This window comes from Pelecanus crispus, chromosome 2, assembly GCF_030463565.1.
Source record: "Pelecanus crispus isolate bPelCri1 chromosome 2, bPelCri1.pri, whole genome shotgun sequence".
Lineage (NCBI taxonomy): Eukaryota > Metazoa > Chordata > Aves > Pelecaniformes > Pelecanidae > Pelecanus > Pelecanus crispus.
In genome coordinates, this window is record NC_134644.1 from 136145550 (window position 1) to 136169087 (window position 23538).

The following is a 23538-nucleotide window of genomic DNA, read 5'->3' on the forward strand; positions in this document are numbered from 1 at the left end:
AAGAAAACACTGTTCTTTGGTGTTCTAGAAATCTTCAGTTCTATGGCAATGGAATGACAGAACCATCAAGTAATCCATTTTGGCTATTTTTCACCCCCAGAAATGAAAGAAGAATTCAAAAGTAACACATTGTGGTTGACAGAAAAAGAATATCCCTGGAGAATCTGTATGACTGTTGATACAAAAGTCAAACAGAGCAGAGATAAAAACAAAAGACTTCTCACATACTTTATGCCAAACTGTCCAGCATTAAAAAGAAAAAAAAAAAAAAAAAAAGGCCTTTCAAAATAAGCTACTTGGAGAAGGAACACATTGGAGAGGTTCAAAAGAAAAAAAAAATAGAATGTGGTTGTGTAGTCTAAGGTCAAACTTACCTCAGCAATAAAACACTGAGTGAGCTGTACCAGTGCAAGACTCCAGAGCAGACATACTGTTTTACAGAAACTTGAAAAGAAGAAATTGTAGGTAAAACAACAATCTAGGATAGCAATGGCGGGGGGGGGGGGGGGGCGGGGGAAATCTGTCCTGTATTCTCAATTGGAAGCTTTTACCCTGAAATCTCCCTTAACCAAGCTCACTTCAAGCTCATTTTTTCAATTCAAGTTTATCTTCACTGTTTTCTTTTGGACAAAGCTGTATTTAGGACATTTTCTGTGACTTCTACTTGTGTGGCTGCATTCTCCACACTAAACCAAAGTCAACATTTCTCTCACAGTGAGGAAAACAATTTATTTGGATAATCTGGATTGTGAATAATTAGATGACAATTTCAGAATGCATCCTTCACAGAAAGGCAGCTTTTAGAGAAATCTCTTGAGTACAAGCTTTTCACTCCTCAGTGCTGGTATTTTCACAGGGAAACAAATATTTCATTCAACCTATGACCACACAGAAATATTCTTGCATGACTTTATTCATTGTGAAACTCACCCTTCTTCACAGTAGACCGTTGAGCGAGACAGACAATTACTCTTAACCAGATTCAGCTACATAATGCCTCTATTTTCTTGAAATAAAGGGCATTCAGCTTCATCTGGACTATGCTCATTCTGTCTCAACCTCTAGATAGTATTGTCAAAAGCATGATCAGGTGCTGTTACACAAAGATTTCCCAAACTGTTTGAGGCAATCAATTTGGATTTGAACTCTTCTCCCTTCTTTGACTTCTGGCCTCTCACCAAAGGGAAGTCTAAATTCACTGTCCAAGGTAAACTTTTTCCAATGATTTGTGAGCAAAAAACTGGAAAGTTTGAAACAGCATCTACTGTTTGCAACTGACATCTTTTTATACGCTACTTTGAGATCTGGCAAAGTTCCACGAACTGCAACTTCCAAGTAAACAGTCTGAAAGTTGTATACCAAAGATAAACTCCGTAATCTCTTCATATGCGCACTCTTAAGAAAAAGAATTAGATTTATCCATCACCTATAAGTCACCTAAACTCTTCCTTTCTTTCCCTTCCCTGCTAAAAAGACTCCCTATACAACAAAAGAGAAGAACCATCTAAGTCTCAACTGAGTCTTAAATTCCCATCATGTTTTCTTTCCTGTGTGAAGCACTGTACCTTATGCAAGCATCAATTTGATTCAAAATTGAGTCATTCCTAAACGTTTACAGACACATACTGATTAACTCAAAAAACCCCTTTCTTCTTCCTAAGATATTTTAACTCACAGATGTGACATACTTGGTTATCTATAAAACACAAAATAGAGCCACATGTGTTCACAACATCACCATCTCCCCATAGAAGCATGCTCGGACTACAGTGGCACAAGAGAATTCCAAAAACCTTTTGACAAGATCTTATCTATTCTGGTGCAGATACAACAGGGAAAGCAAGAAGAAAAAATGTTTCCTTTCACAAAACTGAAGTGCTTGGTTTTTATCCGGTTTCTCCAGACTATATCCAACAACCCTTTCCTAAAAAGAAAGTTTGAAAGCATTAATTTAAGTTGTATCTGACACTTCCCAATATTTTTGCTGTTACCTTAATTATTCACTTTGGCTTCTTTGATGCACTTTATGCATTTCGGCTTCACTTCCTTGCTATAACATACTGTACGCATCACTGAGCACATTTGCCGATTGTTTTTTTTCAGGGGAAACAGTGATTGAAGTACATTATATATTCTTTTGTTCATGTATGTGAGGATTTTCTAGCATGCACAAAGTTTCTTAAGAGTGTGTGTGTATACATATACACACAGATACATGCGTACAAAAAACAACAGACATTATTGACAACCTCTCAATAGCAAGCAAACAAAATCTAAAATTTTATTGCTGGTTTGCTATTTCTGAAAAAGGAAATATTTTTATACTGTCATTTACCAATTCTTCTACTAAAGGTTTTGTTTTGCATTAGCTTTTATCAACATATTCTGTCAATATTGCAGACTGAACTATCATGATGTCTTGAGTAATGTAAAAAAAAAAAGTAATCATGTTAACTGTAGTCTACTTGTAAACCAGCAGAGAGCAAGAGTGGTTATAACCACTGCAATCATTTTTTCAATAACTTCCCTGACAACCAAACAGTACATGCTGGGTTGCAGACAGTAAACTGCCAAACTCCCTCCTTGTTACCCGAGGAGTGACAAGCAGATCCAGTGCTCTATTTCAACTCATTAAAATATTCAAGCGTACGCAATTTACCATGCAACTGTGAAATATGTACATCCACTGAATAAAAACAGACCATTATACTTAAGGTAGAAATTTACTTCTGAGCAAGAAAGTCATGTAGCTGCTCTCTCCTCTCCAGAAATGGCAGCTTTTAGCAGCTAACTTGAGTTTATGCCCATGGTCCCACACAGACGTAATCAACAGACCACAATAACAGAAAAACTGCTAATTGATGTCCCGATGCTAACCAGTTACCAACCAACATGAAGAATACAATCCTGACTTTCTCCATTCATCAGGAAGCAATCTTGTTGAGACAAAAATTTGTTTATTGAAATCACTATAAAAATGTGACTTCTGGAATAACACATAATATAGAAGGAAAACTACCACCCAAACAACTTTATCAGTCAAATCCTGCATTTACTAATCCTCAGATATGACTCCTATACCACCATCTCTAGCAACAAAAAAGACATTTTTCCAACAATCATTTAAAAATGGAATTTCCTAGAAAGAAGTTACCCTTGAGAATACTTCTAGCCAATTTAGAAACTTGAATATTCGTGTGCAAATTACAGAACTCTGGGATGAAGATGCAGACACTGAGCTTATAATCCTTAAGAAGAAACAGAAGTGGTCTTAAGAACTAAATGCTAACAAACTTTACTTTGGTAACAGTAGTTGAAGTTGCAAGTAAAAATAATGTTATGAAACAGAAATTATTATTAAAAAAACCCCCAAACAGTAGCTTCCTGAAAATAGAGTAATGCATTTAAAATTCAGTACTCTTCAAACCTACCAATAAAATATTGGGTTAAGAGCCTATTAATAAAATACTGGAAAAAGAGAAGTGGTCAGCAGATTATTAGCTGGACTTCCTGAAAGACATTCAACTTCTTCACAAAACATCACTGACAGAAAAAGAAAACAACGCTAAACAAAAGTTAGCTAAGCAAAATACAAAATGGCAATAACGCTTCCACACTGTGAATGACAGCCAGTAACTGCAAAACAGGTAAGCAACGATCATTGCAAAATATTTAGAACCAGAGTAAGGTTAGTAGATAGTAGAAGAAAGTTACAGTGAAACTTTACAAACACCCTGAAGGAAGCATATCCATGCATTACTGATGTTCAGTATGCAGCTGGGAGGGGCGGGGGGGAAGCCAGCATTCAGATGGTTCAGCCTGCTTCAGCTGCAGAAGAGACCCTTTTCAGTCCGGTTTTTGCCCCAAGCAAAGAAGAGCCGGCTGGCTCCTCTCACATGCCTATTGCTCATATGGGTGAAGAATTTTCAGCCATGTAGCTCTATGGGGCAAAATCCTTCTGGAGTTACCGGGGGAGGGTGGGGAGAATATGCTAAAAATGAGGTTAAGTCTGATTCCCACAACTTGCCTCTACCCACAGTCTGATAGTAGGATACTAAAACAATTAAGGAAACGCTGATCAGGACTCAATTAGCATTGCAGAGAACAAGAAAACATTCTACTGATTTTTTAAAAATAATTATGTAAATTAATAGATAATCTAGTGGTATGGCAAGAGATGGGGCTGAATTCCTTACTGACTTTGAAAGAAACTCCACAACGTAGCAGGAGTCTGAAGTCAAAGAGCAACGCTGCAACAGGCCACAATCCGGTCGTGCAAAAAGATGTGACCATAATACGGCAACCCTGAAAACTGCCACAGCAGCTGACTCGAGAGGGAAGTTACAGCCAAAGAATTTTTTGGGCCTCCTAGCAACATTCTTTGCTGTCAGACACCACAGTTGATGCTGATAAAAGTTGGTACCTGTGCCTGAACAAGTAGGGGCAAGAAGAAAGGGTGTGAAAATCCTTTTCCTGATTAGTCATGATCTATCTGTCTGATGCACAATCATCAGGATGGAAAGAAACAGTGTGATGAGAACCACAGAAAATACAGTTAATTTGACAAAAGCAATAATATCATACGTGACTGCCTTTTAACAGGTAGTTCTTTTAATACTTCTGTTAGTATTTTCCCATATCAGTATGAAATGCCACATATATATAAAAAGACAGTTATGTAATTAATAAACCGCATGCTATTTCTACAGAGAATTTTTATTATACTCAATAGAATTATCAGGAATTGAGAGAGAAATCTTATCCTCTTTATTGAAAAAAAATCAATATAGCATACTCTTCAAACTTTGTTTTCTCACCTATTTTATGATACTAACTTTTGAATGAAACTTTGAGTTTAAGAGCTTTAAATGTAAGTAGTGATCTACTTTTAGAAAGAGTAACTTCAGTTAAGATCAGAATATTAATTAGAACAGTTTCTGCCACTCATTTTTATTAATAAGGTAATTACAACAACCACACTTGTTACCATGAAATAAGTTTTTCTAAATCTCTCCATTGCATTCAGAATACTGGGAATTGTGCTGATACAATGTTCGTATAGATACTTTATGACACTTAATACATTAATATTATTGGCATAATTTAATTAAGACTGAAATCCCCTGTACTTTTGCTGCATATTGGTTTGGTGGTTATTGAAGCTTTTGTATTACAACTACTGACATATTTAGTTATAACAATATAGATGTAGAGAAAAAAGTGAAACTATATGAAAATACTGTCCTTGTAACACTTCTGAGAAAAAAGGTTCCTAAAACACATAATCAAAAAAAATTAGTCTGCTATTCTCTTATAACACTTCAATCTTTATTTAAGATTTGTCCATGTCCAAAAAAATTTATGCCCTAGCTACATGTTTGAGTAAAGGTAATGTTAATTGATTATGATGAAGTCAAGAATATTGACATCTACTGTAATTCTCTTCAAACATCATCCTGGACCAGGCCCTTCTGCTGCTTTATAAAAGCAGTAAAGTATTTTTCTCAACTGGTTGTGTCTGCCAAGTAAGAACTCAGCACACACATCAGTAGCTGTATACAAGATAATGAATAGTCTTCATTTCCGTAGGGATTCAGGTCTAAATTCAACGAGTTTAAACTATATTTTTAAAAACAAAAATTTAGCAGTGAAGATTTTCATCTTCTATTTTTGGTAATAAAGTAGCATGAAAGATTTTCCTAAGTAGTATAAAAAATGGTCTTGCTATATAAGCTAACTTTATTTTTAGAGGCTCAGTTGTTAAAATTAATGGAAGCCTTTGTTTATTTGTCATTTATCTGCTTTTAAATACTTACAGTGAAAAATACGGAAATCAATGTATGGATGAGAACCTCTTCTCTCTGTTTCAAATCCTGCCCGACTTCTTACTCGCACATCTCCTAGAAACAGGGTCAAGAGTGAAATAAAAGTGTGGAAGAGTGGCAGAGATAAAATGCAAATGAACATAGCCTGGAGGGGTAAAGATTCATGTACTTAATGGAGGAGGGTTATTCAAACAATAGGCCTACTTCAATGCTTTTTGTTTTAAAGGTGAAATTCAAAACAAAGTTTGAAGACTTGTTAAACATGCAATCGCATGCTTTCTTGTCAAAATCTCTCCTGCCTAAGCATACGTTGCCAGAAGCGTGTGATAAGCATTCAGATGAAATTAAGAACAGCTTGCTACACCAGTATGGCAAAAATGCACCTTAATACGACAGGAAACAAGAACATTACAAGTTGATTTGTTCCTCAGTAACACACATAAAACGATAACATTTTGTATAATACAAAAAAGATTCAGCTTCTAGAAATGGTAGCTTTTAGCAAGTAAGCTAGTTACAATATGGCTTTATATTACATAATAGAATATTTTCCCACTAGCATTTACTTACTTGTGCTCAGCTGTTTGAATATTACACAAGAGCCTATTAAAATACCAAAACTCAGTATTAAAATTTTATCAAACTATTTTGCACTGCAATTAGCTTCAACCTGAATCTTTAGCATGCTAGTTGATTTCTACTTACACATTTTACCAACTGAAAGCTGATCAGTATTCTTTCATTAGGTATTTGTAAGCATTAATGTAAGTAGTTCACCCAGATTAAAAGCTTTCACTTAAAATCCTTTAGCAATTACAAATTTGGGCAAACCTTTGAGGATCAAATTCAGTTTGAGGATGCAATAGTGTTCCCCTCCTCAAGTCCTAACAAAAAAAGTGAAATTTAAGATGTGAAAATGTTCTATTTTCTAATTATGAAAAATCCTTCAAGTGCAGTATTTTCCTCTCCTCAAACACATCGATTTTCATATGAATCAAAACTAAGTATTTAACACAAGGAACTAAGACTGATTTTATAAGAACAAAATAAAAATAAATATATTTAATTTCCAGCAACTGCTAACATCTTGAGAGTGTTTCTTCCTCTTGTTCTCCAACCTGCTAAGTTGTAATGCTGAAGCAGGCAACTTGTCAGAAAATAGCTAAAGATACTGAGTAAAACTTCAGTAATATACTTTTAATACTTAACAGGTATCTTTCTAGAGATACGTATCCATAAACACCAACATATCTATAGTGACACACTTCACATGAATGTTATCTTGTGAGGCATGCTCAAAGGACCACAAAAAGATAAGTAGGCCCAGGGGTCCCCAAATAATGAATCTAAAGTTTATGTATCAGTAAAAGCCTACCAAATACATGTGTGTTTCAGATATTACTCCTTTCGGTTTTTTGAAACTGAAAACCTTAACACAGCTACAAGGGAAAGTAACCCAATTACTACCTGTAAATACTATTTTTCAGACCACTGACAATATATTACTTATAAAGGTTTCAAGCATTTATCTGTGCAGAGCGCAAGAGGCTTGTCTTGTTCCAGGCAATACAGAGGCAGCAAATTGTAAAACTCTTCTGTTAGGCACAAGCAACTGGTGAATTTTATTCGTAAAATAGATTAATAAAAAGGAAAAAGGGAGGAAATTTTGGAAAAGAGGAGGCAAATGCATTAGTAGCTATATATGAAAATATCAGTTTACATGGAGGAAAATGCAACTTCCATTACCTTTCCCTCATATTTATCTGGGAAATCAGTCATAGCTACAGCTGTGTGAATGAGTTCACCAGCTGAATTAAAAGAAAAATAAAAGTTTTTTTTAGTTGAGCTATTTTTTTTTTTTACAGAAAAGGTGATACAACTTTTGTGAATTATATTTAGTTTTCAAGGCAGTCTTAACTTTCAAAATTTACCAACTATAACGTGAATTAGCAAATAGTTTCAGTCAGTGTACAGGTAGGTTTTGGTGAACAATTTACTTGTTCAAAGTGTCAAGAATAGGAAAAGTTCACAGAAAAATACCTGAAGACTAACATGGAATTCTGCAAATAACAAAACAAGCAGGTTCATCTGATAAATGATATCCAAAAAATTTCTCTTCACTTTGTTCTTTTTTATTTACTAGTACCTAGTCTAACAGTGTAGATGAAGTAACAGTATCCCTGTTACCCTTGAAATGCCCACAGTGTTGTGGATTTTGAGTAGAAAAACAACAAAAACTGTCTACAAGTGAAATGGAGAAGTGCAACTAACTACATTGCTTTTAACAGGAATTATTAAAACATGTATTCACAGAAAGAGTTACCCAAAAGAATAAATGATACACTAAAAATGCACATTGCAAACTTAAAAAGGCAACTGTAATAAGATAAAGGTAAAATGAGGGTATGTACTTGCATACATATGAAATGAGAAATTCCCAGCAAGGAACGCAAAATATTTTCATTAAATAGTTGTTAAACAAAATTCTCTCTCCTTGATCGTGGTAGAAGCAGAGGGTATTTTGTTAAGAATCAAGATCTCAACAGTGGATGAATTTTTTTAGCATATATTTAGATTTTTTCCTGGAAAAAGATATCTGGAAAAATTTCTATTGGGACAAAATGAAGTCAGAAGATCTGTCTCCGTTATCATTGTACAGAACTACTGCATTTTTCAAGATTTCAAACAATAAATGTGCTTGGAAAACACTGGTATGAGTGGAATTTGAAGATACCATACATCCATCTGAAGTTTCTATGTATATAGAAGCATAAAAAGGAATAGCATCAAACTGGCTGCACATTAGCACATGATGAAATGATGTGCTATTAGCACAGTGAAATTAATCTCCACTGCATATGTATAGTTAGCCCCAAAACATCCAGAAATACTGGGCCATCATTATGCATCATTATGTTCAGTTAATCTGACCTGCAAAGATCAATAGATCCCAAATGCACCCACTTCACTGTGCTTGCACATAACATAACACATTCACATCAATTTGCTTGGGAAATCCTGCACAAGTTTTTTGGAACCCTATGACTCTGAAATGATACACGATTTAATTTTAAGGAAGAGCCATGTTTATCATTACAGGTAACTTTAGAAAAAGGCACAAGGCATTTTAGATTTAAGATTACTTTTATCAGACAAAAGGACACTGTTACGTAATTCCTTCAAACAGCAAGAGAAGTCCAACCTCCAAGCCAATCATTATTATGGTGACTGAAAGACAATTAAAATTCAACACCTAAACCAAAAGAACTTATGAATAGCTTTCATTTATTTAGGCCTTTAAAAAAAAAAAATCGAAGTGGTTACAAAATCTTTTGAAACCATCAGATCACACCATTTGCTTATAGGTACATTTCTTGGGGGGGCGGGGGGGGGGTGGGATGGGGGCGGGGAGGAGTGGTAGCAAGCTGACAGTTTTTATCTTAAGTGTCTCTTCTCTAGCCACTTTAGCCACTCTGAAAAGACTCCTCTGTTTCCTTAGGGGAACATATTCAAGTCCAGCATCTTAATGACAGTGGACTTGGAGGAACAATTTTTTTTCCTCTTTGAGAGTTTCTGTGAATCCAAAGAATCAAGAGAAAGATTTAACAAAACGTGAAGCCTTCCTTTCAAAATCTGATTTTGTGCATGAACATGACAAAATATCTGTTGGCTGAGTATTTAACTACCTTTTTTTCCAGAATAGTTCTATGTGACCAGGATTGCCTGCATTTTTAAGCAAAAGCTGTACAGGCAGAAACGTAATAAGTAGTGGAAGGAGGAATGTAAGAGGGAGGTTTGCAGCTGCAACTAAAAACTGAAAAGGAATCAGAGCTATAACAAAACTTACCTTGAGACAGATCGTTTAGTTCCTACCCCTCTCTCAGATTCCTGCTCACACTGCAAGGACAGCTCTGATACTTACGAGGCAGCTGAAATGCCATAGCTGACATCCCTGCGTGTTAGGGTTACACAGCACATACTTTGTGCTACCCTAATACTCCAGTGTGGCACAGTAACAATGCAGCAGCTGCTTGGGGAGCTGAGGCCTTCTGGAGCAGGGGCAGAAATCTCAGAGATCACGGAGGACAGCTGGGAGCAGAAATTACGACAGCCACCTCAAGGTAAACCACCCAAGTCAAAGCCACGAAGTTGTGAAGAGCAGGATTTCCAGAAAGAATTACTAGCTTCACAGATTAAAGTTCCTATTAAATTTGTTGGAGAAACAGATGACAGGTCAGCCGAGTATGCCACAATTAAAGCAAAAGGAATACAACATAACAACCGCTACTGGAGAAGAGCGTGCACCTGCATTACACAGTAGCTTGCCCCCACTGTTTCCTATTGAAGTGATCAAGACCTCTGAAGGAGGGTAAAATGCTCTAGTTTTAGTTGAGAGATGCACATGCTCACGGATACAAGCTGTCAGTGCCCCACTCTTTCTACCCCATGCACAGTAGCAAAACTTTCAGGCAATATAAAACCACAAGAAAAAGAAACCAGAAAAGCAAAGAAGAGAAAAATCAAGAAAGTATCAAGATTACACAGGAGCACTTACAAGAAATTTTGAGAATTCCTCATAGTTGTTGAGAGAAGTAGCTGACTGAGGTGATGCAGATATATTAGCCCTTCCAAGGTCTTAAAAGAAAAATTCTACAATGCTGCATCTGTATCTATATTTTAAAATAGTAAATAAGCCACTCGGGAGTGGCTTAGTGTATATTTTGGGAATGGGGTATGACAGATGAGTCATTAGAGTCAACACTGTTTGTTTATATCGACACTGATGAAGACAGTTAAGAGTTAGTTGTTTATTTTGTGTGCCCCTAAAATTTGGTCTTTTAAATTGAACCTGGAAACACTGCCATACCACAGGAATTTCTATTTACTTGGTGCAAATGAATTTCCATTGGATTCCCATTGGAATGGCCTAAAAACGTTAAAGGAAGCAACTCTACGGCCAGCACAGCTAAGCAGAGGCAGAGGGAGGTGTCCTAGATACCCTTAGCTTTATATTTTTGGTCTGCTAAAATAAACACCTTATGGAGGTACATTTTATTAGTAGATATAGTCTGTTTGGAATAATAACCAACCAAGTAAAAGGCAAAACATCTCATGACTGTGCCTAACTTCCCGTTAAGTTACAGCTGAGGATTCCTTACAGCTTACTCTGCTAAAGTGTACTAAGATAAATAAAAAAACCAAACCCCTCACAATACTGTATGGGAAATGCAATACTTCACATTTCTTGCAAGAAATTCTAATTGAATATATTCATTCTTGAATCTACTCTGATGTGAATGTTTCTACATACAGATGCATCCAACTGTTCAGCTTTCAGGCTGGTCTTTTTTACAGTCCATTTACGAATACAACACTAATAAATCTGTAAATAGTTGCTAACTTGTACAGTATAGTGTACGTAACATTTGGGAAAACAAAGTAATCACCAACAAGTGAGAAAGTAATACACATTTAACAGACTGTTCAAACATCCATGAGCAATTTTTTGTTTGCTTGTTGGTACCCTCCTCCCCCCAATAGAAGCTAGAAGAGGTCCATCCTTTAAAAGACTTGCTGCCTCTGAATAGCATCATTGAACAGCAACGAATGCCAGCAAGAGTTATGCTATTCATAACAAGCACCAATCACATAGTCTAATAATTAATTCCAATGAGAGAACAAGTGAGAAGTTAATTTACTTAACATCATGTTCTGATATATTCCAGTTCTGCCTATAAGAATAGTCAAAGAAAGATTTCAAAATAAATGAGATTTTCCCCTCAGCTGAGGTGTATATACCAAGAACCACAAGAAGTCATGCTTTGCTTTCCTCTAGATTTACTTGAGCATTACCACAAACTCTTCTGCAGAAATGATGGGCCTTACTACTTCATGGTACAGTTAAACTTCCAAAGTAGCAAAAGAAATCATTATTCTCCCCAGAAATTAAGAATTATTTTGTATTTTCTAATTACAGCACAAAATAAATTTAGTTTAAAAAAAAAATCACAAAATCAAGGAAACAAAATGACCTCAGGCCTGAATTTACTTTCTTATTTTTTATTCTTATGACTAGAGCAGAAAAATCATGTTCTGAAGAATTCTAGTGGTCATCGGGCAAAAAGGATGATTAAGAATGAAAAAGTTATTTTAACTTTTGAAAACGAAATAAACCTATTTCCAACAACAACAAAAAAAACCCACCAGCAGCTTTTTCAATAAACATTTAGAAGCCAGCATCTTCTGTCCTCCTCCTCCTAACAAATCTCCAAAGCAATTACATTCTCTTATCAAAAATCCTTCAGCAGACAGTCAGTGCTATAGTATTAGCTTCACAAACTTAAAAAACCAAAATAATTGAAAAACAAAAATGCAAAGATGCTAAGTCAAAACTGGATTTATATATATGCGCACATGTATGCCTACATGTGTAGGTTACAACTATAAATTCATATATATATACACACATGTGTAGACATGCATATAGCTTAGAACTTTAAATTCATAGACAACGCAGTTTTGAATTTCTGGGGACTTCACGTACAATAATATACAACTACACTGAAAAGACTCGGCATAAAAAGACATGTTCTGTCTGATTTAGTTGGAGCCAGTTAAGAATTTATAATCATTTGCTGTTGATGTTCATTGAGCCATGTGAGACATCATGCAAGCATTCATAGTCCATTTCAACACAAAATCATCACTCAAGATGGCTTAAATTAAGTGGTATAATTTTGCCGTGAAACAGACTTAGAGTATATACACAGTCCCCATGCCATCTGCACCACCAGCAGCCTCCAGAAGAGGTGCGGCAAGTACTGAATCCAGCAGCCAGATCTGCAAGAGCTTTGCATCTTTCTTTTCTCAACGACTGACCTCAACTCTTTCTGTGCACTCACTATCAGAGGGTCTCCCCCAGATGCTTGCACCTCCCAGTACTGTTCTTTCATTTTAATTTATCTAGTTGCTACTCTGGAAACATTCTTCAGTAAGTCGCCTAAACTACTGGCCCCGTCATACGTTCTTTCCCTTCTCAAGTCATCTTCTAGGATTAATAAGAGAAGTATTGTTTAAAATCATATCATTATTTTAATAACACCTTGAGCATTTCATAGCCTCAGTACTGAAGTTTTTGAAAATGTGTGGTAACTCTCACACAAATATTCTCTAAGCTACAGTTTTAACTAGAAGGATACCATGCAGAGGGGATAAATTCCATCACAGAAATAAAAGATCAATCATGAGTCACTTGGAAAACTTAACTTCTACCACACGTTACATTAATTATAAGAACTTTGTATTTTTTTTAATATCAGAAGTAAAACATCTGACATAATGGTTAACTCAGGAAAAAAAGAAAAAAGGCAAACAAACAAAAAACCCAAGTCAACGCAAAAGAACCCAAGCTCTTCTAAAGAATCTGACCAGAATATTATCCAGGAGAAAGGGAATGATAAGTTTAAGAATTCAACACTCAAATATAAAAAAAACCAGTTCTTTTAAGTCAATTATAAATGTTAGAACTTTGCAATATAGAAACTGGTATGCTTACCTAGCATACGAATGTACAACGCAGTCTGATCAGAGCTGTCATAGGAAATTGCTCCACGTCTCTGAAAAAAAAAAAAAAAAAGGTGTATTGTATGCAAGTTAGAACAAAATCATTTTTACATTGGAATTAAAGTAAGTATCAATTGTCCATTTCCAATTTAACTCTCAATTAATTTTGGAAATTTGAATATGCATCTTTCATTCATATATATATATAGATAGATAGATTTTGTTTTAGGAGTGTACAAAGGACTGTCAGGAATTGGTAACGAAGAGATTGTGAAAAACAGGACCAGAGTGTAGAAAAAAAAAAATCCCCCCCTAAATTTCTTTCCAGATGTTCCTCAATCATTTCTCACAATAAAAAAGAAGACACAGAACAAGATTAAGCAGACACAAAAAAATGTGCTCCTCATAGCCTTCTAGAATGTAATACTTAAAACAAATACTTGCAGTTCCTGGTTTATTTGTTTATTTACTTTTACCTGTGGGATATTTCCATCTTTCAAAGCTAAAAGTAGTTTTAAAAGAAATAAACCACTCAGATGACACCATTACTGCAGTCCTAGGAATTCAACCTATATTCTGCTAGGGCAGGACTTGGCAGCCACATGCTACTTGCATTCCACCCAGTACTTTGGGTAGGCGAATCAAGGTACCACTGAAGCAGGATGTAATACATACAGGTATTTTAAAGAAAATAAGCAAGTGGTATTTCACATTTTATGATAAAAGTCTAAAAGAGTCATCAAGCTATCCATGCACGACATTGAGATACTCCCATATAGGCTGTTTCTTACCTACACAAAATATGTATGTTCCATATGTATTCAGCTCATGTGATAATAGTAATAATCCAGGAAGTCTCCCACAAGTGTGGTGAACTGATCCTCTAATAGCTAAAAACTGGGGGAATGTTCTCATAGTTGCACAACCCTGGCATCATGTAACCTTCAAAGCTTGGCATGACCTAGCACCCTGCCTCATCCCTTGCCTTTATTGTACTTTCACCATCTTCTGCCACTTCCTAGGGCCTTCATTAATGTTATTTCTTAACCCTAGGATCAGAGGATCACCTTCACAAGCAGACTTCAATTTTGCCAGTTCACAATGTTTGTTCTTTAAAGTAGTCGTATTTTTTGTGTGTGTGCGTTAAAAACTCCTATGACCTTTCTGTGTCCACCACACCACTTATTTACACTTAGGACAGTGAAGTCCTGGGTGTCACAAAGGGTTATCATACCCCTTTGAGAACTTCAGATAAAAGCCAACCTGGAAGTGAATGCAGTCACTCATTTTTTACTCTGTGTAGCAGGAACACTACACCAGGGACACACAACAGCCTGAAAATGCACAAGTTCAAAAGATGGGAAACCAAACGATTTAGAAAACAGGACAGAAAAATAGACGGTGGATATTGAGAACTCCTCTAAAAGAAAGAAAAAGAGATAAAGAAACAAATTGCTTGGAAGGGGAAAAAAGACAAAATTGCTTGTAAGCACCTATCTGCAGAGCAAACTGAATACCCACAAAGAACAACTAGATATTAATAACTTCTATCAGCATGATTTGTACAACTGCCGTGTTGACTCCAAACCCAGAAGTTACACTTAATTGTTTTACTATTTTTCACATTAAAACAAGAAAAAAACTTTATACTTGAAGTCAGAAAAGGTTTTCCAAAGGTAATCTTAGTATTTAATTACAGAAATGACCAAAGACCTAGCTCCAAATGGGGTCCAATTATAGTAGCTGTTGTAAAGACTACAAGGAAGAACTCGCTGTACAGCACTTTTATGTTGTCTTAGCTTTTGTTCTGTGTTTCCTTGGAAGATCATAAACCATGCAAATAATCCTTCCCTTGAAATATATTTGTACAGCATCTCTCACAGCAATGTGCCTGTTCTGATGGGAAAGGCAGCAATCCATCTCATCAGCCAGAAAATGATGCTGATTCCCCACTAACATTTTCAAATTTCTTCATATAACCTACCTTTGAATTTCAGCAAATCTCAGCTGAATATATTTTCAGTAGCCTAGAACATTTTGTATCACTGACTAGGCACAATCAGTGATGTAATTTAGTGCTAACTTGCAATTTGCACCTGTCTATCACAGATTTCTGGACATGTCCAGTACAGTTCTGTAATCTAATACAGGAGAAAGCTAAGCACACATGCAGCTAAGAACCACCATGTCCAAATGAAGCATTAGTCTCTGAGAAGGAAAACAATATGCAAAAATTTACTGAAAAATAAATCCTTTTGATATGTTGATTCTAAAATATTACTTGGTCTCTAAAATGTAAAATATTACTTGCTAGATAAAATAGTACATCCATGTATGCTATCAAACACAGAGCACATTTTCAAAAACATAAACCAATTGCTTATACAAACAAGTGACTTCATTCTGCAAGGACTCTGAAAGATCTCATCGGAATCTTTGAACAACCAAATCCTTTTAAAATTACATTTCAAAGTTTGGTTTCCTAAGGAAAAAGGGACAATTTATTGTGTAAACCTTACTAATAATACTTCAAAAGTAGTAGGACAATTTCAGCTAGTTTTGCTAAAAGGGTAGAGGTCCTAAACACACTTCATTCATTGAAATTTGTTAAATGAAATAGATAAGAGGAAAACACTTATTAGCAAGTTCCACCAAGGAACAGCTACAGGGTGGGTGATGAGTGGTCAGACCTCGTACCTTTAGACCTGGCAAGTAAGTGAGGTACGGATAGTTAGGAGCACTGTGATGGGCAGTCAGAGGCAGAGGAAGGAGCTAATGGTACAGAGGTTTTCAGAAGCTCGTGATAGGTAGGTAAATTAAATAATACTATCTCATCCAGCCATGGATTACTTTGTGTTAGCTCACACTTGGAACCGGTAGCAGACTATGTACCACAGGTTGAGGTATATCACCTATTTTCCCACTTTAAATAATGCTGTCAGTGTATTTGTTATACTACCTCCTACACTACTCTAGAAAAATGCAAGAAAAAAAAAAAGCAAAAAAGAGAAGTAATTCAATCCACCCTGCATGTGGTTCTTTAAGATCCTCTGCCCAGATTCCACTTTTTAAATCCAGCAAACAGAAAGACCAGATTTAATGCATCAGCTTCTACCAAGATGTGAACTGCCATGTGCAGGAAATTTGTAAGTGGAAAGGCAAATATGTCTTGAAGAACTAAAGTTTCTGTAAAGCACTCAACAGTTCAAACAATTTAATAACCAGGATTCTACCCTTGATTACCACCAAAAATGCCTCCTCCCCCATTGCTAATCAATGGCCCACTCTCTGTAGCCTACACCAAGACATCAAGACTATACTTACACTAAAAATTTACTTTCCTTACACTGTCGAGATGACTGCAGCATACACTATCAGCCTACTTACAAACCTTGGCTAAAAAATTCACAGACAGAGCTTGACTTCCAGCACTTCAAAATACCACGTTATTGTTAATATTGTTAACTCATTTAGCATAAAATTTTATTTCTAAATCTCTGCCACCTCTTTGGTCTACCTGAAGCTTTGTACCTGTTAAACAACCGTAAATCATATTGAACTCCTTGACCCTCTGTACAAATTGCAAACAAATAAGCATCATTCCAACAGGCAGACAGAATTACTAGTCCTCAAACTGAAGACAATCCTAACGTGTTCAGGCAGGTTCCCTTTTCAAGAACAAGGGCAACTCGGTCCAGTGGGAATATCTGCAGGACTCCAAGTGATTCAACAAATTCCTCAAATGATTAGGTGAGGTTCTTAACCACTCCGCTCCTTCCCAGACACAGAATCATAGAATGCTTTGGGTTGGAAGGGGCCTTGAGAGATCATGGAGCCCAACCCCCCTGCAGTACAGCCATCTGAACTGGCTGGGCTGTTTTGCTTCAGCAGTGAAGACAGATATCAGAAAGACGGCTGGGAAGGATTGTTTACCTTGGACTTCCACTTTGAAAACCTCACCTTAAATTTCAGTTTCGTATTAGAGTGTCATTTATTCTTCCAAAGGGCAACACAATAAGAAAAGCTTTCATTTCTCCTCTCTTTTGTCACATCTTTATGGAAAGTGAATGGAAGAAGTTCAAACTGAAGTGGAAGATCCAATAATCCTTTAAGAACAACAATGACATAAGGACTCCACAAAAATAGGCAAAGGGAGTATCTACCAAAAGACAGATTTAAGTCAGATCTTTCTGAAAATCTTTTCACAAGAGTATAGGAAGTTAGTAAAGGCCATGCAATGGGAATGACATACCAAAATAGCACACAGATACATCTTCAAAGGGAAACGGCTTCAGTGATGCTAGGGAGTACATCATATGCATGTAACACTTGGAAACGGAGCACCTGCTGCTGTTTGTGCCAAACAGAAATGTTTCCATTGATGCATCAGTTTTATCACAAGGACTTCCCAATACAGTTCAGAGCGGAGCGCCAGCATTGATGTTGGGCATTTCATTCAGGCCAACACCAGCTAGCCAGCTTTCAGACTGTCAAGCAACATCAACTGCTGGTCTCACTCTGTAACAGCAGAAAGAAACTGATGGAGCTGTCGGCCTTCAAGATTCAGTACCTCCCATCAGAGAGAACCATCTACGCTTTCTGATGGAGTGCACAACCCTCATTTTGCAACTCAGTTGTTTATTCAGAAACTGGGAAAGAAAAGCCAGACAGCAACACAGCCAGTCGGGTATTTTTACGTACTTGACTTTTCTGCCCAAGTTATTTGCCCAACAGTCAGAAGGTTGTTTTCAGAAAGAGAAATTGAGAACAAGTTTGGAGAAGCTGTTATATCATGGCAACTGCAACTTGCTGGTTATGCCGCCTCAAATATACACACTTGGAAACAATTTAAGATTCTAAGACAGTTTATCAACTATAAGTCCTTAGAATGACAAACTAGTTAGACCGGATTTCTCCAACTATTACTGGATTTCAAAAGCAAGACTGTCATTTGTCATAAATCTTAGAATGGATTTCAGTAATTAAAAGTTCCGTACTAACATAAGATCCACAGTTTTCCACATGATATCACCAAGATTTTACTCACTAAAGCCCTAAAAAATGTTCTTTTAAGGCACTTAAGTAACTGTCATTGAACTCAGCCAAGCCACTGCAAAACAGTCCTACTACTATTTTCTAACTATTACACCAGAGTTCAAAGCAGTATTTTGAAATTTTATCAAACCCGTGATAAGAAAGTGTATTTAATTTCAGGAAGGCAATACAAATCAGAAATAAGACACATACATCCCCTTCAAATATCTGAATATGGCAATTTTACTATTTTCTTCCATATAAACTTACTTCATATGATCGTCTCCCAAGATGGATGGCAATCATTTATAAACTTAGCTATTGGTTGAATGATAGTTATCAACATTATTGATTACTACATCTAACAAGCATCTGTAAAGTTTTTTCTCTCATACACCTTAGATGTATACCATGTGGCATCATAATATTTACCCGAAGTTTTATCAACAGAAAAACATCAAGATTTAACAAAAATGTACAAAGCAAAAGCTTGAAAATTGATCAGAAAAGAAAGCATAGTCAGAAAAAGCATAAGTGATTGACTTAAGTAAGGACAGAAACACACAGGGGTATTACCATTAGAAACTAAATCAGAATGGCAGAAGGACACAAAACCAACAGCTAAATAGGATAATTGGATGAACACATAAAAAATTTTCTTTAAAAGAATGAACCATTAGCACATTTAGAAACACAACCATAAATGGCAGAGGTTTTTATGCTTAACTGTATTATGTCAGCTACCTGGAATTCTTCTTTTTCCCACCTTAACAGAATCTTTGACCAAACTGAATTACAGCCATAATCCTTAAGCAGGCTTTTTATGTCAAGTGTCAGAAAGAACAGCAATTCAACAGTATACCAGTAAAATGCAGATGACTTACTAGGCTAGCACACTGGCTGTAAAACTCTGGCATTTATAATCTGCCTTCAGTCACAAGTGAACATCCATTAGGGTATCCTGGTCTTTTCCTTTATATGAAAAAAATTATCACAAGTGCTAGCAACTAAGCCTGACCATTTTTGCTTTTAGTAAATTTAGAACTGTGTTACTGGCAATGACTGAAGAATACAGGCACGGGTACCTGGCAAAGCTTGTTTTCACATCAAATTCAAATTCATGTTTGTTCATATTCTTCTGTTAATTGTACAAAAATGTTACAATTGTGTATTAATAAAAAACTCTTTATATAAATGCATGAACTCTGATTTTTTTCCCCAGTTTCCTTCATTCTCTCCAATGATTCTGGCGCTCCTTCACAATCCTAAACTTAAATTTATTCCTCCTTTTGGAATTAATTCCGGGTTAGGCAGTGAGCTACACCGAGAAGATCCTGGTCTCATCTCCAGGCACTAATCCCACCTGCATCTACTACCACAATATACATTACAGGGATACTTACGTCCTTTAGAATGAGAGTGGGAACTCCTAATTTCATCTAACATTAGCACACATTTTTCAAAGCACAAGCATCTCAAATGAAAAGTCTACAAAGCAAGCAAAGTAGCCAGCATTTCACTTAAGCAAACAAAACTGGTATATCCACTCCTGTAACCCTGAAATCAACAATACAAAAAGGATATCCTGTCCAGGAAGCAAGACACACTAATCTGTATTATTCTCACTATGTTTAAAATCGCTTTTCCTTATTTTCATAAAGCCATAAAGCCTTTAAAGTGCTTTAAAACTGAAGATCTGTTAGTGAAGGAGGCAAGCAAACCCCTGCCATTCAGAAGCCATTTCACTTCCCTTTTCCCCGTCTCCTAACTGGCACTGCTACAAACACACTCTTCCCACTTCAAGGCAGGCAAAAGTCAAGAGCTACAAAATCATGTATGAACACTTAAGATAAATGACGAATGATGTGTTTCCAAAACAGATTAGATTTAAAAAAGAAAAATAAGTACTCGTGAAGTTCTTAATGACTTGTTTTCTCTCGGGCTACTTATAAACCCCGTTCATCAAAACAGAATAATAAAATGGCCTACCTTAGAAGTAATCCATTTGATAAGAATCAGAGCTAAACACCAGATCAATGCAATTCCCATTGGATCACCCCAAAGACCTGAAGCATAATCTCCTCCCCGATCCCGGCCAGTGTTGGAAGCTGCGTGAGGGTTGAAGAGCCTGTGTTAAGGCAGGCAGCAGGCAGCAGGCAGGCAGCAGGCAGGCGCTGCCTGCACCACCAACAGCTGCGCCAAGGCTGCCGTCACCTGACAGCCCAGCAATTTGCTCCGCATGAGCGGCACTGCCCCATACGTCTCACTGCCAGCTCCGTACTCAACAAGAAAGTTCTACAAGCAGAGGACACGGCAAACAGTAAAACCTTACTGAACCCTACAGAAATGCTAAAGGAAATGAAAAACCACGGTTACGTGCTTTCATAACACGTTTTAACACAGCAAAGCATGCTAGACTACAGGATCAAACTCCAGTACTCAAACCACTGGAGCTAATTCAGGATACTGCCTTACCTTTAAAATGCTATGAAGAGTTTATTTCCAGCAGATTTCACCATAGCCGATATTCACAAGTTCCTTTTATTTCTGCCACCTAGAGAACTGCTATGAACTGAACTTCAAAACCTATTTCAAGGTTGCTTTTATAGCAACTTACTATAAATAATGTCAATGAAAGAAAGTTAATGCACTGAATACATGCAATCACTGAAACCAATCACTGTTCTCTAATCTCTTCTTTTGTCCACTAAATACCAAGCCATCCTTCATAATACCTTTCTAGCCACACATACTCATGCCTGAACTGGCATGTTGCTTCGGTTTATTGCTCCAAGGGTTGAACTTGCCTGCAATCCCCCTCACACCCCGCCCGGCACTTTCCAGGGTTGGAAAGCAGACTGACTTCCTCTAAGAGCACAGATTATACAGCCAAGCGGTCCTATATACTTGGTGCAGCTTTGAGATTCATTTTAAGCTGACAAAAATGTTTCCTTTCAGAAATACAAAGAAATCTCAAATAGTTTGGGGGGGGGGGGGTGGGGTGGGGAAAGCAGCTACAGAGGGAAAAAAGGAACAGAGTTTGGGATATTGAGGAGTTTAAAAGGATGAAGTTGAATAATCGAAAGGAAAATTGTATGAAGATTCTGCTCTTCCTATAATTATTTTTTGACTACAAGATGATCATATTGCAAATTCCAATATGTGCACAAAATATGAAAGTTAGCACAGATTACCAAAGGAGTAACTTCAGCACTGAGAAATGAATTTCCTCCTATCCACAAGAAAAGGGGACACACACCACAGTGGATGTTTACTGAATGAAGGAGAAGACTCAGTAACTGGGAGAGGGCTCTTTATTATTTTATAATATGATTCCTAGTATTTGTGCTGGGTTTTAAGCTGTAAGCATGATCTCGGCACCAGCTGTGGGTTCTACAGCACCATTACATTCCAAACACATATCTTCTCTCTCCCCTTCCCATGCCCCTGAAAACCATACGCAGGATCAAAACCATACGCAAGAACATTCAGAGAGGACCTTTTGGTACCTCACTTAACGAATACAGTGCTTATCTAAAGGTCTGCGAAGTTCCACCCAAAATACAAACTGTCACGGAGGTAGATTTAAAAACAGTGCCATCTCCAAAGATTTGACAAGGTTAAGACACCCTGATGATTAGTCATCACCAGTCTTTGCTTTAAAAAAACCCACCACAATAAATGGCATTAGGCTGTATCTGCATCAGCAGTTTGGCACAACTGGAGCAGATTGAAACACAGCTGCTGCTGAGGTCTTTACACCTACACTGTAGGAAGCCCAGGAGGGTTTTTTTGCAGGCCGCATTTACTCAAACTTCCTGAACCAGATCCTACCACAGGAGGTTCAAACCTGCCAAAAGTGACAGATAACTGGTCAAACCTCTACAACCCTACCAAGGATTAGACTATATTTGGTGCACACAAGGAGTCGAATGGCTTAGTTTCTTTTGAAAGGAGCCCCGTTAGCACATACCGAAACCACTCTGGAAAACAAACAAATGGGCATGATAAACTGGGACAATGAGGTGATTTGCTTCAAGACTGAACTCTCCTCCAAATAAAACTCTAACACAAATAGCCTTATACTCTTTGAAAGGTCAAGCATTTCTCTCTGTCACCACTATTTTCAATCCCTGGTTAGTCTTCTGTCTTTTCCTGTCTCAAAACACACGAAGATGTTCTTGGAGTGTGTGGACGGTCTTATCCTGGGTGCATGGAGCAAGCCTTTCTTCCACCGATACCAGAAACACATTACCTTAGAAAACATAGTGATACAAAGTAATCACCCTTTCCTCTTTTGTCTTCCAGTAGTAAGTGTTTTAATTAATTAGCGTCCTCTTGCGGAAAGATTTTCTTAAAACTGTTGCCTTATGCCTAAGTTTAATGCCAGAACACAGAAATAAAAATATTGCCCATCTGTTAAGCACCACTACAGCATTATTTGTTTTAACTATGGCTTGGAAATGAAAAGACTGTTTCAGTAATAGAATTCTGAATTTGGAGACGAAAAAGACCAAGAAGTGCACTGGTTTGTATGAAAAATGTAAGAAATCAACAAAGAAGCAAAAGTGCTTCTTTTGGGAAAAGTACGGCTTGGAATAACCCTATTAACAATTCTAAGGTGAAGGTGAAATAAATTATGTTTTACAAGTGTATGAAAGAAATTATTCAAGGTCATTAGCAAGTATGGTAAACCCTTAGGTACAACACTACATAAAAATAAGCACTAAATTCCCTCTGTGATAACACACTACCTATTATACTACCCAAGTTCTGGGAGTGCAATCAGTGACTCTTGGGCTGTGGACATCACCATCAGTCTCAGCTTCACCTTGAAATGAAGGAGCACACCAGAAAGAACAGCTATCATACATTGCATTTTTTTTGTCTTTTAAAAATGATGGCAGTTCCTAAGGCTGTTTCATTTTCTTTCTTCTTCTCTTTTTCTTCCCTGCTTTTTAGCAGATTCTTTTTAATTTTTTCTAAAATTCATTTTCTCAATGCATGCAGAGATACCATGTTTGATAAGGCAAGATTTCTAGTACTTAACACTCAAATATAGCATACAAGTCATTATCTAGTTCCTCTGTCCTTACCATCAGCTCAAATGTGCAAT

The 23538-nt window shown here is 36.8% G+C and overlaps 1 protein-coding gene across 2 annotated transcripts in view; it reads right to left on the reverse strand.

Annotated features, from left to right (window-relative positions):
- PDE7A (phosphodiesterase 7A) overlaps nucleotides 1–23538 on the reverse strand; it is a 76494-nt gene that overhangs the window by 22359 nt on the left and 30597 nt on the right. The window contains exons 1-3 of one of the 2 annotated variants that reach the window (XM_075705474.1): nucleotides 20412–20471; nucleotides 13381–13441; nucleotides 5817–5900 (exon numbers count right to left, since the gene is read on the reverse strand). In XM_075705474.1, coding sequence (XP_075561589.1) covers nucleotides 5817–5900; nucleotides 13381–13441; nucleotides 20412–20471 — 205 coding nt within the window. Of the gene's footprint in view, nucleotides 1–5816; nucleotides 5901–13380; nucleotides 13442–20411; nucleotides 20472–23538 lie in introns of those variants that run through there. The other variant, XM_075705473.1, reaches the window with a different exon arrangement.